Below are 15642 nucleotides of genomic sequence, written 5' to 3'. Positions count from 1 at the left end.
TCCAGGCTTCTTGAAGGACATTCAATGCTCTTCTTTGGATGCTGGCTGCCTTTTGTTCTGTTCTCTGTCAGGATGATCCCACACTGCTTCAGTAACGTTGAGGTTCAGGCTCTGGGGAGGCCAATCCATGACTGATGTGTTTTTCTATCCATCTATCCTTCCACTGAGACCATTTATGATGAGGCTTCATTGAACAGTAGATGGGTCAACTAAAGGGTCATATGCATCTCTCAGGTCCTGTGTCAGGTCTTTGCTGGATTTTTTTTCTTATTTTTTAAGGACATGAGTGTCAGATACTTTTTATCTGCTGTAGGTAGCTTTTTTTTTTTAACCCTGCCATTCTACTTTTGTTCTCCACTCGTACAGTTTTCTCAAATGTTTTAAGGACACACTGCACACCATGGTGAGATATGTCAAGTTTCCAGCTAACAGCTTTTTAGAAATCACCTTGTTGATGCAAAAATGCTATTTCATTCATGTCAAACTGTGTTATCTTTGACATTTTCATAAAGAAATGGGAACAAATAATGCATTTTTGTGACAGGCTGCTAGTAACAAAGTGCCTAAACATTCAGTTTAAAATTGGTTCTTTGCTAAGTTGTCTGCCTAGTGTAAGACACAACACTGGTCAGTGTCAAGTGGCTTAAACAAAAATATTCTTCTGAAAATGGTCAGGTTCAAGAACTGGACTGAAAATGGGTGAAAAAGCAACCAATGTCCAAAGAAAAACTTTGAAAAAGACCTTCAGAAAGCCTGAAGGAACTATTAGTGCTTCTATAAATGCCGTTTATTTTATTTGAAATAAAATAATTAATTTCAATAATGCTTCAAAATAGCTGCCAAAATAAGTAGCTGTATGCGTTTCAAGAGACTTGCTTCTACGGGGGATTTTTTTTTCTGAATGTGCTATTTAAATGTTACAGCAAAGTATTAAATACAAAAAAAAACACTGAAAATGAAAAAGAAAAAGAAAATAAATGGTAACAGCTTTAAAACTGGGGAAAATAACGAGATAGCTGCAGTGTTCCTCTATAAAAATGCACCAAAGTCTCCGTATAAAATAATGCCTGATACATTTAATAATAATAATAATAATAATAATAATAATAATAATAATAATAATAATAATAATAATAATAATAATAATAATAATAATGTCCTTTAAAAAAAAAAAAAGAAAGAAAAGAATTAAATCTCTTTCAGCTAAAACAGTACAAGGATGCTGGACCCTTCCAGCGGTGAATCGTGCCGCAGCAACGCCGCCGGAAGTGAATGTGAAACGGGTTAAAAGCCAATTGACGAAGGCTAGCTAACGTTAGCTGTCATCCGGGTCCAGTCATTGTGTAGGGATGGAGGTTACACGCAAAAGTAAGTAGCCAGACAGCTTTTACGGAGATTTAAGCTTGCTATATATTTCATGGCAGCATGAAATAGGTTAGCGGTGTGACAAATATTAAAAACCGTCAAGACTGGAAATGAACATCCCAGTGTTAGTCCTGCGAGCTAGCTAGCTTGGTAGCCGCGGTGTTTTATGTGCTTCACTGCTGGCTAGCATTACGCTAGTGTTCTGATACTGATTCACTTTTTTTCTCCCAGATTATAAAGACAGCTTAAACACTGTGTACAGCGCGATAGAGGAGGCTGACTTCCTCGCCATCGATGGAGAGTTTTCAGGTATCACATGTGTAGCAGACGTGGGACTTGAAACACCCAACGTTATGCGTGAAAACTGACATGTGGGGCTTCTTTGTTTTTTAAGGGATAAGCGACGGTCCTAATGTCAGTGCACTAACCAACGGGCTGGACACACCGGAGGAGCGATACACGAAGCTTAAAAAGGTTAGTGGAGTTGAGAAAGGTTATGGTTATTATATTACATTATGGTGCATCCTCCATTCAGTCCAGCCTGTTTATAGACCATCTGCTTCCTTTATAGTCCTGGAGCAGCGTGAACACTTTCACTTTACCATTCATCGTGTTTAAACTGTAACGTGTTTCTTACCACCAGCATTCCATGGACTTTCTGTTGTTCCAGTTTGGATTATGTACATTCAAGTACGACCAGACAAAGTCAAAGTGAGTATCTGCTTTCTATGTGCACTCAATGTCTGATGTTAATTGGGGAAGCATTGGACTTACTCACATGTAAGTACTAATATCCTGAAGGACTCCCAGTTCTTTCAGTTGCTGTGGTGACTCCTTTGTATCAAAGTGCGATATAATACAGATGGCCCCTGGTTAGGTATAGGCATACTGTTTTGGATTCAGATTTAATTGACAGATGTTCTCCTCCTTGGCCATCCCCTGACTTAAGTAAGGCTTGATCACTGCCCAAAATGAAGACCTAAAGCCTCCAGGCTTACTGCATGCCCATTTGTACTAATTCAAATGAAAAGTGTCTGGGATAGTGCAGCATCAAAGCACATTATTGTATTCTGTCCAATGCTACAGTCACAGTAGGGAAAACCGTAGTTAACACTGGCACGACCAAAATTAATGAAACTGTGTGCAATGACCTTCAAGTCTCGTTGCCTTTGAAGTGGTTGCTTCCAAGATGGGGGACCGCGTCAGTGATCACTCAATCCAATGCTATTTTCAAAGCGACAAGAGGGCGATAAAATGTCAATAAGATGGCGTCAAACTGTTATCGGGTCAAGTTGGCAAAGGCTGTTTTGTGGTAATACAGTGATTAATTGTGATAAATCAGGGTAAATTGCAAATTTTTTGCTGTCTACATATTGACATTAACTACTTATAGTCAGAGTCCAGCCTGAACCTCAGATCTGAAACAGAAATGCAGAAATTTGTTCACAAATAGTGATGTAGGTGCAGGCAATTGTTTTTATTAATTTATTTTCCTAGTTACAAGAAGGTTTTGCTGTCCTATTTCTACTCTTATGTGGCTGAGCCATCATTACAAGCTCTTTAGGCTAAAAATCCAGCTTTGAGCCATCATTCAGTGCACTTTTGTGATGCATACATCTATAATTTAAAACCACTTACTGAATGCATGCGTGTGAGATCATGTTAAATCCTGGTCCTGCAGACACCGACTGTAGCAGGAACTGCTTCTATTACGTTGATTGTTTGGTTGCTTTTTTTGTTTGTTTTTTCTGTATACCTTGGCAAATGTGTATATGCCTGATATCACAGTCATGCAAGACACTGTAGCAAAACATAAGCTGGATTTAACCCACTGAGATGAGCACTTGTAACTGGCTAGGTAAAATGTATCAGTACTGGAAATGATGATCAGTAACTCTGGTTGGAGGAATGACAAATGGGAGTGCAAATTTGCCCCCTAACAAGAGATTCTGTTTGAGGGTTATAAGAAATTTTACTGAGATGATTTGCACTAAATTGGTATCACAAATGTAGCAAAAAGATTACAGAAGGGGTGGCAAAAAAGTCTGACAAAGTGATAATCCAAGTAATCTTCCTGCCGTTTAACTTAATACTTTAGAATGTTTGTTGTTGTTGGGGGTTTTTTTTGTTTTTTGTTTATTTATTTATTTTTTTAGCTGCATCGTGACAGTTACTGTTACTAGTCTATTACACTCTTGGGTAATATAGCTGATACAAAAAAATATTAACTGCCTTACTACTATACGGAAAATATTAATTGGCTCACAGTTTGTAGAACAGGGTACCTCTTCCTCTGAGCTACTGCTATGGTGAGGCAGCAGTGACTTTGTTTTGTTAAAGCTTTATGGGCATTCCTGCTGTTTGTTCTCAGGTCTTATGGTGTAATTTTTTTATTTTTTTTTTTTTTAGTTTATTAAAAGTATTTACAACACTGGCAAGAAATCCTGCACTTTTTTATTAATATGGGTGCCAATAAACTACACACATGAAGTAGGCTTTCTTTGCTGAGAGGAAAAAGTGTTGAGTTCAGGAACGCCAGAGGATCTTGATAAAATGCAATGTTCTCTTCACTTGAAATGCTGCTCTTATCAGTGCACTAGTCGAAACCAATTAGTCTCACAAGAATGTCCCAGCCATTCTTGGTCAACGCTGTTTAAAGTCCATTTTGTTTGCGCTGAATAAAGCTGCTCCCAGTAGGTTTGACTTTATGGCTTTGTTGGTGTGACAACCAGTCCGACAGCTGCTTTAAGTAGTCAACAATTTGATCCAGCTAAAACATCAATCGGTGTATGGAGAACATGTCTTAGGCATGTGATTCAGGCCCAGATGAAAGCAGTGTTTAATGACAAGTGTCCAAGAGCTTACTGGCATTGCAGCTGGTTTGAGCCCATTGTGAGATGGTCTTAATCACCACCTGTTTTTAGCCTAATAAAAACAATCCAAATGGCAACGTTCTTCCAAGTTTAACCACCAATACCAATGATGGGTTTCATGGAAAAACATTTTCAACCATTTTAACATTGGAAGTGTTCTGTTTGTATGCTTTGCCTGTAGGTTATTGCAGAAAACTCCCCGAAACCTAAATAAACTTGTTCCTTTTTTCTGTGTTTCCTTCCTCTGCAGGTACATCACAAAGCCCTTTAATTTTTATATATTCCCTAAACCGTTCAACAGGACATCCCCTGACATAAAGTTCATCTGTCAAGTGAGTTTTGCTCCTCAAGCTCATTGAATTGTTTCTTGATGAAACAACTGGGATACATGACTATATGGATTCAGAGATTTATATGGTTTAAAATGCTTGTTTGTAAAAAGACAGTTCGGCTGCAGAAAGATTTACTAAATTCATGAACACATTTTACCATTTCAGAGTTCCAGTATCGACTTTCTGGCCAGTCAGGGATTTGACTTCAACAAGGTGTTCTGTCATGGTGAGTGCAGAATAGCAGTTGTATGTATTGTATATTGTTATACAAAAGAACTGAACAAAATGGCAACTCACTTTGATTACTCTATTAGACTTAAAACATAAAATGTAATTACTCATGAAAGCTCTAAAAGATTTTGTCCTTCTACTTTATAGCAGTTATGGTGAAATTCACATGCAAATTTGCTGTCAGATTTGTAAAACATGCACTGACCAATTTTGTTTTTAGCACCATGGGTACGTTAGTAAATTAGAATTATTTTAAATCAGCAGGCTTGCACAAAATGCATATTGTATGCATACTGCCACACCCCCATTTCTCTGTATAAGAAAACCTGTTTACCTTAAGAGAGAGAGAGAGAAGCCTGCATTAAGACAAAAAGCAGGAGGAGAAAGTCCAACTGAAGAAACTGAAACAACAGCTTCCGAAGAAGAAGCCAGAAAAGGTGCAAAATGTTTCCGCAGGACTGACGATAGTGAGCCCCGATGAGAAACGCTGCAATTATTGAAAAATATCCATCTCATTCAGAATCTGTGGAATGGGGCCAAGAAATTAAATTATTAAGTTATCTAAGTGACAGCATCCAGCAAGGATGAAATTCATTATAAGATAGCACCTATGAGATTATGTTTAAAAAAAGGGGGTATAGCCTACACCCTTTCAGATAGTATTTAGCATTTTTATGTGTAATTTTAATATTTTATTAATGTGTTTTAATTCTAAACACTTTTGGCTTATGGTGCTTTTAGAAAGCTGTAAATCATCACCAAAAAAAATAATATAGTAGCAGTAATATTCAGTTTTTAGGTCTTCATCATTTGGTTATATACACGGTCTGAGGCAGTTTTACATTTATTCATAGAATGCAAACAAATTCAGGTACAAGTGATTGTATGCACAGTTTACAGAGTTATGCATACGCACTTTGTGACTGAGGCCCATTGCTGAAACTTTTTCTTGTCACTTAGTACACCTCCCAGAGCACAGACTAGATATTACAAATATGCTCCATTTATAGCCAGTGAACCCTGCCTGAACAATAATAATCAACAACCCACGGGTCTTTCCATTTACACCTGATATTCTTTCTGGCTCGATTGTGTGCCAGTAATTTCATCTAATCGCAATGTGCAAATTAGTTTGGCACAGATGGCTGATTTGTCAACAAACATCGCACGTCCCAGGCAAGCGGTGCACTTGTAGTAGCATTACTTCTGCTACCTGTAGTTTGTGCCTGGTTTCCCACAAATGTGGTCAGGCTTAATCAGTTGCATTATGTTCAACGTGCATGAAATCTTATCTGGATACAGATCACATGTTTTTTACACATAACAAAATAAGCTGCCAACTGAAAGTCACTATGCAGAGTTCAAAATAAGGCTTTGTGGCTTTCAAAGGAATCCCGTACCTAAATCAGGAAGAGGAAGCCCAGCTAAGAGAGCAGACAGAGGAGAGGAGGAATCAACATGCCAATGGTGTAGGGACACCATCCTTCATCTCCCCATCATCCTCCAAAGGCTCTTCACATGTACCTGAGGAACATAAAGACTTCATCAACAAAGTTGTGTAAGTGCTGCTTTTGGTGTTTTGTATTTGAAGAGTTAAGATGCAGAACCCTCTAAGTCCACCTGGCCACTTTTTTTTTTTTTTTAAATAAATAGGCTCGAAAGCTCATGTTTGATGGCGGTCGTGTTTAGCAGCTCTTGCATCTGAACTTCTCTTTTATTTTTTTATTTTTATTTAAACAACCTCAAATGAGAAAAGTAGCTCTTGTCAGACCATGGTTCCCAAAGGTAACTGTAATGTGCTGGCCTTTGGTTACCTGTGCTTGGTGGTGTATCGGACATGGAAGTCATAAAGGAGGGGCAGCTGGCTTTTGAATAGACTGTATTATGATCATTTTTGTTCTATTTCCTGTACAGAGAGAAGGTCGAGGCCCTCTTACGTAACTCAGAGAAAACTTTGGACCTGGAACCATGCACTGGGTAACTTAGCACTTTTCTCAAAAAAAACACATTTACCCTGAATTTTATTTTTCACCATGTAAATTGTTTTATTTTTACTTGTCTACCAGATTTCAGAGAAAGCTGATATACCAGACGCTGAACTGGAAGTGAGTGTTGTTTACCACGCTGCCTTTGTTTTGACTGTCTTGGTTGGCTGAAGATCAACATTTGTCTTGCTTTTACAGATTTCCAAAGGGCCTGCACGTGGAAACTATGGAAACAGAAAAGGTAAGCATATATTCTGTTTTTAAGCAGTTTTGTCACCTTTTCTTGTCTTACGTAAAATGATGGAAGTAAATTGTGTCTTTGCAGAAGGAGCGATTCATACAAATCAGTAAAGTTGATGAGGAGGAGAGGAAGAGGAGGGAGCAGCAGAAACTGGAGAAAGAGCAGGTGAGTTATCAAATGTTTCTCATCCTAATTATCAAAAGTCTTATTAAATTTAGAATATATGCTGTTGCTTTCTGCATTTATAAAACTAGAAAAGAGTATGATCTCCTCTTCTCCCAACAGGAGGAGCTAAGTGATGCTGTCGGCTTCTCCAGGGTCATCCATGCCATCTCAAAGTCTGTGAGTCTAGTTTTTCACCGGTATAAGTTTACACAAAAATATAGAGTATCAAGGCTTTCTAATGATATTCAACTTTGTTCGTAAAGTTTTTTTTTTTTTGCTTTCATAAATGTGATTTTTATTCCTAAACTGTTTTTTTTCTGACACACAGGGTAAACTAGTTGTTGGCCACAACATGCTCCTGGATGTGATGCACACCATCCATCAATTTTACTGCCCTCTGCCAGAGGTACACGGGGGATATTTTAAATATTGAGCTAAGCATTCAGGGGATTTTTGCTACAAGGAATGGCAATTTTCAAGTTTGGTATGAGCTCTATGAATTATTTATGGTAATGGGGGGTGTTTTTGTTTTTTTTGTTTTTTGTTTTTTTAGGATCTTCCAGACTTTAAAGAGGTTACAATGTGCGTCTTCCCAAGGTAATGTCATTAAATGTGTCTTTGTCTTTACAGCAGGTGCTTTTTGTTACTTTTTAAAACATTAATTTTTTTTTCTTTTTTCACTTGCAGACTTCTCGACACCAAATTGATGGCTTCCACTCAGCCATTTAAGGTAAATCATTTGCTTAAGTGCTTTTAGCTGGATCTCTGGTCACTGAGAGATTTATTTTGGGGGGGGACGTAGAACAATCACACTAATTTATGTTTGTTTGCTTTCTATTTGTGAACTCATCAGCCAGTCTGCTGATTTAGCTTCATGGGCTCAGTTCTTCAGGCCTTCTGCTATAGCCAGCAGATATTGGGCTACGACTTCCTTATTTCATAAGCTAATCATTATGAATTATAAAAAGCTAAATCTTCATTGGACAGTGTTCCAAATTTAGTTCGTCTTCTGTTTTTGTTACACAGTTATGGACTTTTCACCTAGATGTGAGCTCTCTGTCATCACTCACAGTTGTCCCTGTGGGCAGTTATGTTGAAGTCCTTATCTAAATGAATTTCAGAGGTCACTAGGGCAAAACTGCATTTATCACCACTGCATCACCATTTAATAAGGGGAAAGCCCCCAATTTTGGCAACTCTGTCCAAAGTTTAAAAATGGTTCTACCTGGAAGGCACACTAATAAGTTACCCTTTGGTCAGGGTTCAGGGTTTCTGGTCACGGTTCTTTGAGTACCATGTGTGTCTCTGTTTGTCAGCAGAGCTCAAATACAAATGGAAACCAAAAAACCTGCACATAAACCCACAAATTCTGCATATTCATATGTAGATATGTGTTTGAAATTAGTGTACCGGTAAATGTGTGTCAACCTGTAAATTCTCTGCCACTCTTTTGAAGTACGTCAGGAAATCCGGTGCTTAAATTTCTCGGGCATCAACATACTTGACCACTAAAGCTGATTATGATTTAAGTAGGGCCTATTAAAACCCTTTTATGTAATTAAGTATGATTATGCTGTGGCAGTACAAGTAGCTGGAGCCCTCCAATCACCTGATATAATTTGGTAGTGGTGGTGGGGTGTCTTGAAATTATAAGTGTTCACAGATATGATAATTACATGTTTTTACTTTTCTGCATTTCAGGAGTTGATCACAAATACTTCTCTAGCAGAGCTGGAGAAACAGCTGAAGGAGAGCCCCTTCAAGTCACCACAAGTTGGTGAGTAAATAAACCAGACCTTGCTTGCAATGCACTGACCCTATGAAAATCCCACTCACACATTTCCTCTGTGTGCTGTTGTTCTCAGAAACAGCAGAGGGGTTCCCCAGCTATGACACAGCCCAGGAGCAGCTCCATGAGGCGGGTTATGATGCCTACATCACTGGCCTTTGTTTCATCTCTATGGCCAACTATCTGGGTAATAACTGATCCTATTCACACAAAGTATTGTTTCAAATATTAGATTTTTTTTTTTTTTTACTTGATTTGTTGCCTTTACAGGTTCTTTCTTGACTCCACCCAAAGCTTACATCTCAGCTCGTTCCAAATTAATTGAGCCTTTCTTCAATAAGTAAGTGACTTAACTGACTGAATTTGCCTCTTTTTTTATTTTAAGAAAACCTTTATAATGCTTGTTTTGTTTTGTTTTTTGTTATTAAGGCTTTTTCTGATGAGGATTATAGATATACCCTACCTCAACATCACAGGACCAGATTGTGAGTAAAGTTGTGCAACACAACATGACTGTCCCTAATATCTAATTAAATTAGCTTGGTTTAGGCTCGGAAGTGTTTTGTGTGTTTGTTTTTCATGTAGACCAAGTCTTAAATATTGAATACTTCTTAGAGCTGTAGTGGTACTATACCAAACTAAATTGAAAAGCTGTGTGAAGCTCCTCAAATGGTGTTTAATTCACGCTTGAAGCGACCCTAACGATTACACCAAATCCTGTTTGAAACATAAAATGTTTGTAAATCTAAATTGCAGCTTGTCCACCTCACATTTGTTTTTAATCCCTTCGTCTTGCACAGTGCAACCCAAGAGAGACCATGTCCTGTACGTCACCTTCCCAAAAGAATGGAAGACTAGTGACCTCTACCAGCTCTTTAGTGCCTTTGGTACCTCATAATTTTGTCCGTTAATTTTGCTTTCAAATCGGTATTCACTATTATTTATCATTTACCCTCTCCTCTTTATCTGCTCAGGGAACATCCAGGTATCATGGATAGATGACACCTCTGCCTTTGTGTCCCTAAGTCAGACTGATCAGGTACAGATAGGTGAGTGTGACACGTTAGCTAATTATACACAACACATAAATGCTTAATACTGTTCTAATATGACTTTTTAAAATTTGGAACAAATAATGTTTGGGTAAGACTCTACAAAACAGGGTAGATGGAATTTCAATTTTTGACTTTTAAAAAAAACATTTTAAAAATATTTAATTAATTTTCAAAACTTTCCTGAAATACCGTATATTGATGTTTGACCTTTTAATCCCTACTCCTTCCTTATTCCCAGTCTCTCTTTTGAAACTTGGTATGAGTAATGTGCAAAACTCTCATTCATGTTCAATTCATGTTTAACTTCAATGCTTACTTCCCCCTATATGTTGGTGGAATCTTTTAATACAGTCTACAAATATTCATTGGGCAAATCTGTGCAAAATACTGCAGATGAATTTCTGATTCTTTCCTTTATTTTTATGTATGTATGTATGTTTCCACTTTTCAAGAAACCGATGTTTACCTTCAGTCACTACTCCTTCCTTATTTCTTCTTCTGAGAATGAGTATTCATTGGGCAAAGGTCTACAGAATGTTCCAGACAGGTTTTCAATTCATTACTTTTTTTTTTTTAATTTACTTATTTATTTATTTTTTATTTGTTTTGGGTTTTTTTTTTTTAAGTTGGTATCAGCTCAATGTTTGTTGATCTACAGCCAAATTAGTTTCCCTTCCAATATGTCACATATTGTACAAGTAAAACATTTGACAGTGGATCTCTATAGGCCAACAGGTGTCTTGTTTTGTTACACAGCTATGAACACCAGCCGCTATGCAGAGAGCTACAGGATCCAGACATATGCAGAGTACATCCAGGGTAAGCAACAGGAAAAGGAGAAGCTTGGCCAGACGGCCAAAGCCTGGGGAGAAGACGGTTGGGTGAAGCCTCACTACACGTCTTCCAGTACTTCTGCTGGGTTTGGATATTCCAGGTACTCCTGTGTTGCATCACACTATACCTTTTTTTTTTTTTTTTTTTTTTTTCCATAAAATCTGTGTATTTTCCTTTTTCCCCTGTAGTAGATTCTGCAGGTTTTCACAGATTCTATTTACAATGATGTATTTTTTTTTTTTTTGCTGTTGCAGGATGAGGAAGCGCAGCATAAGTCCCATGCAGGGAGAGCAGAGAACCGAAGAGGCTCTAATTGCAGATGGCTGGAGTCACTACTCATACCCGGATAGCACAAGTGCCAAGAAGATGAAAACTGATGGTGTGTGAATGCATGTGGGCATTTGTACTTTTCTTCTTCAGTGTGGTAGCATGCAGCAGGTTTCCCTTAGGAAAGTACTTAGCAGAGGTAGAGTGTGCCCTGAGGGGGAGAGCAGGTGGCATGGTGAATAACAATCACCACCAAAGAAGTAAAGTTAAGCAAGCCTGGGTAATTTGACATGAGATTTGTGTATTTTATTAATGGTCACCTGCTCCAGAGAAGGTGCGTCAAATGAGTTTGACAGCATTGTCCCCAAAGATATTTATGCTGAGCATTGAGGGAGTGCGTTATTTTGCGTGTATTTAAAGGCTTTTGTTTACCATTTACCATCAACATTAAGTAGACTTAATTACCCTTTGCACTACTTGGTAATTGAGACTAGATTAATTCTTATAACATTAAAGGCTCTCAGCTTATTTTGAGTTATTTTCTGCACATGTTCCATGTGTGTCCCATAAATGACATTTAAATACAGAGATCTCATCTAGGGTTTTGTGCTCTGTCACTGTTTCCTAGACGCAGCAAATACTAAAGCTGTCGAGAGCAAAACCTCAGAGGGATGGCTAAAAACAACGTAAGTTTAAAAAAAAAAATCAGTGTTCATTTATGCTGACACTTATGTTTGTTGTGATTTAAGCCTCTTAATGGTTGCTGTGTTCTGCAGAGATGTGTCAGATTCACCTGGGCTAAGTCCAGCCCCTGATGATGAGAAAAGTCCTGAGGGCACATATCCAGGCAGTGATGCTGAGGGGACTGTCCCTTGGCAACAAACCCCGACAGCCCATAAGAGGAAGGGTCAAAAGAACAAGAAAAAGAAGTCTGAAGGTGGGTTTGGATACGGGTCCATTTACAGACCGGGAACAAAGATGCTCCCCATAATTTAATCCTCTAATGGCTCATTGTCCCATTTAGAGGTTTTCTAAAAGTAAGAAAGCAAAAATGTGTCCAGGTCAGAGTGGGACCTGCAGAGTTTCCAGGCTAGGTGACTCCCTTGGACCCAGATGTTTCATGGTGTAAATGCATCAAATATAAATACATGTAGCTAAACTCAGTGTAACCAAGGAAAAGAGTGCAGCTGACTCCCAAATAATACAAGAAACATTAACTATGTTTATCCTAGATAGAAATAAATATGTTGCTTAATATGAATAATGTTCAGCACATCCTCTGAACATGCACTGATTGGCCAAACCATGAAAGCTTAATATTGTGTGGGTCAAAATGACCTGTCAGGAGATGGATGTGGTGTCTGGCACAAGGACATTTGCAGGCCCTGTGAGTTGCGGGGTGAGGCTTGTCTGGGGCATCCCGTGGCTGCTTGTATTGGGGCCCGAGGTTTCTAGGCTAGGTGACAGCCTTGGTATCTTTGTAGTGTTTATCAAGTCAGTTGTGAGCACTTTTCTGGTGTGAAGGCCATACTCCACATGAATGCTAACACCCAGATAGAACTTTTTTTTTTTTTTTTTTTTTTTTCCCTCCCCTTCCCCCAGTAGAACGCTGCATTGTTATGAGAGCCCAACTTCTTATGAAGATCTTCAACCTGCTGCTATAGATCACAAGGTTGCAGCATGCAGGCTCGGCAGAGTTGCTTTGTCTAAATGTCAGCATTAACATGCATGACTGTGTTACTTCTGGGATGTTTGTGAAGTCCTTCTGTGCAAGTCTCACCATCCTATCAACCCTGGTAAGTTATTTCAGGTTAACAAGATCAAGCTCCTGTCAAAGGCACCAGTCACATATGCTTAGACTGGTTGCAGGGGGAAAATGTATATTCGCTGGTAGGTTTGGCAAGTGATTGTTTGCTGTTGCTTGTTGCTAGATGAAATTGGTCACAAAGAGGGTGCTGATGTGCTGCGAATAGCTGTGTTTTCATTTCAAATATTTGAAATGAGATGGGAGGGGCCATGACTGTCTGCTTTGCAACTGTAAGAGTGAGAGGTTGTTCATGGGTGCATTGTCTGAAAGAGAGGTACATGTCACCAAATATACTTGGACCACTGGCTTTTCATACCAGGAATCTCATTTGTGAAAGATAATAACTTTATTTATCCCAAAGGGAAATTTATGTGTGACAGCTCATCTGCTGTTTGTATGAGATTTGAAAGGCCTGATGGCAGTGGGTACAAATGATTTTCTGTATCTCTTTGTTTTACAATGAAGAGAGGGGAGTGTACCAGTACTGATGTTTTGTTTTTTGTTTTGGGGGAGTTTTTTTTCCCCCCATAAAGATGTTTTATAAAATGGGTGATTAGTAATTCAGGATAACTTATGTGGTGGTAACTGGTTACATGCCAAGTGGTGATAAGACAGTCACTGTAAGCTTCTTTGACATTGGTGTACACCAGATTAAGGGTTTTATTTTCTCTGGTAGGACAGTTATGTGAATTAAGTCAGGTGGGAGGGGAGAGAAACATGACTGAAGTTTTGTGAAATTATGACGCGTGCCTTTGGCTGTTTTAGTCTGTATTCTAGCAAGAGTTTAATGGAGAACTTCACATGGGACTTCAGCTGTTGCCTTGGGTGGAATGGACACAAATATGACTGAATTCTCTTGGTACACAATATGGTCGAATACTGACTGCCAATAATTCAATATAAGGACAACACATCTCCTTGACATATGTTGACAGTGAGATGAAACTAGGTGAAAATTTAAGGGTAAGGCGTTAGGATGAGAATGTTACTGACTGACTGTACATTTGTCATATATGGCATGATGACTGAAGACACTGGAAGGACGTTTTTGGTGTAATCTAAAAATGTGTCTGCCTCTCTTGTGCAGGTGCTGAACCTACACCCACACTCTTTGAAGTCCCAGAGGTTTGGTAGCAAGAGGTGAAGCATGGAGAGGCCACTGTCCCATACTGGGCTCCTGCTCAGGCTCTCTTCCTAAGCACTTGGGATATTCTCCTTCAAGGTCGTACAGCACTATATTCATTTGGTCATCCAACAGCTGTGGATACTGTGTCCATAGCTACCAGCCAAGCTACACAACTGGACTACTGACAGAACACAAGCCATAACAGCAGCTGCCATATTTTGATCTTACACCAGAGGAGCGGGCAACTCTTCTGGGTAAACACACACAGATATACCACCAGATCTTTAATATTAAAACTATAACATTTATTCTCTGATGTGTTCAGACTGGTATCTGCCACCACATCCACGTTGTCACTTTGGAAACATTTGAGTTTTAATGACAGATACCTGTAGTCAGTCTTATATTTTTGTGTGTGAGTGTGTGTATGTGTGTTTGTGCATGTGAGGGAGATGTACATTTTCTCCAGTCTTTGTATCCCTGTGAGTCATAAATCGTGAGACATACCACTTGACAAGTCCTGTAGTTTACAAAGTCAGGGTTATTTAGTATTTTAATGCAGTCCAATATTTTTTCCATTTTAAAAAAAAAAAACAAAAACAGATCTGTCAACTTCTCCAGTTTTATCATAGAAGCTTATCAATGATAATGAGATATATATTATTGGTGGCATTTTGACCTTTCATGAGAGGTGCTTGTATTTTTTTCTTTTTTCTTGTACAGAAATGTTTTTTCTTTACTTTTTTGTGTTGAATGTTTTGTAACTGTCAACCTTCAGCGGTCTCGGAGTATGTTCTAATGCAAAATGTGTAAGCGTTAAGATGACGTATACATTTTTGTATGAGATAAAGTTTAAAAATCCTTGAATATTTCCTTGGAAAGGGAAAAAAATTAAAGAATGTTTCTTAGTAATCGGTTTGTCTGCTTTTTTTCTTAAGCTGACAATTCTTTAATGATTCAAATGGTTATCCTCTGCTTTACAGGTCCTGATATGATTCTTTTGACCTTTATTTTGTTCAGTTTTGGGGTAGGAGACTGGTTACTTCGGACAACACACGCCTGAAATGATTTATTACAGCAGAAGAATCTAATTTGGTGTTGAGGCTTCAATTTGATCACTCCTTATAAATACACACAAGTTGTGGAGTGCTGAGTAAACATGCCCCGGAGCCTATAGGAGGATGCTGGCATTGGGAGGGGGCTGAAACAGCTAGCAGTGACACCAGAGGGAGAGATGGGGAAATTTTGCAGCAAATTGGGAGGCATGTTGTGTATTTATGTAGCAGTGCTGTTTGAGTTGTCTGTCTGAACTAGCCTGCAGGTTTTTAAATATAAAATCACTCAAATCCCACATGATCCCCTCAGAATCCTTTTATTTATTTATTTAATGTAAATAATTTCTGTATATTTAATGAAGCCCTGCAAAACTTTACCTTTGTTCTCTAAGTACATAGGAGTGAGGTGAAATGTTATTTCTAATTCATGTTTTTTTTTTTGTTTCCATCTTTTGAGCCATCAACCTTGTAAGTACAAATGATTGCTATGTGAAAATTTCCAAGTAGAAAACCACAT

At 38.4% G+C, this 15642-nt stretch overlaps 1 protein-coding gene across 1 annotated transcript; it reads left to right on the top strand.

Moving 5' to 3' along the window:
• Positions 1 to 1243: 1243 nt before the first annotated feature.
• parn (poly(A)-specific ribonuclease (deadenylation nuclease)) lies at positions 1244 to 14369 on the top strand. The gene is made up of 26 exons (XM_030729286.1): positions 1244 to 1368; positions 1597 to 1674; positions 1760 to 1839; positions 2009 to 2076; positions 4489 to 4570; positions 4736 to 4796; positions 6191 to 6359; positions 6716 to 6778; positions 6868 to 6906; positions 6985 to 7027; positions 7112 to 7192; positions 7313 to 7369; positions 7521 to 7598; positions 7746 to 7789; positions 7880 to 7922; positions 8894 to 8969; positions 9058 to 9168; positions 9252 to 9321; positions 9411 to 9466; positions 9782 to 9868; positions 9956 to 10030; positions 10793 to 10970; positions 11125 to 11249; positions 11766 to 11823; positions 11914 to 12074; positions 14032 to 14369. Exons 1-26 carry the CDS (start codon positions 1350 to 1352, stop codon positions 14076 to 14078), a joined length of 2049 nt encoding a protein of 682 aa, XP_030585146.1. The 5' UTR covers positions 1244 to 1349; the 3' UTR covers positions 14079 to 14369.
• The last annotated feature ends 1273 nt before the right edge of the window (positions 14370 to 15642 follow it).

This window comes from Archocentrus centrarchus, chromosome 1 (genome assembly GCF_007364275.1).
Source record: "Archocentrus centrarchus isolate MPI-CPG fArcCen1 chromosome 1, fArcCen1, whole genome shotgun sequence".
NCBI lineage: Eukaryota > Metazoa > Chordata > Actinopteri > Cichliformes > Cichlidae > Archocentrus > Archocentrus centrarchus.
This window is presented reverse-complemented; position numbering and strand designations above follow the sequence as displayed.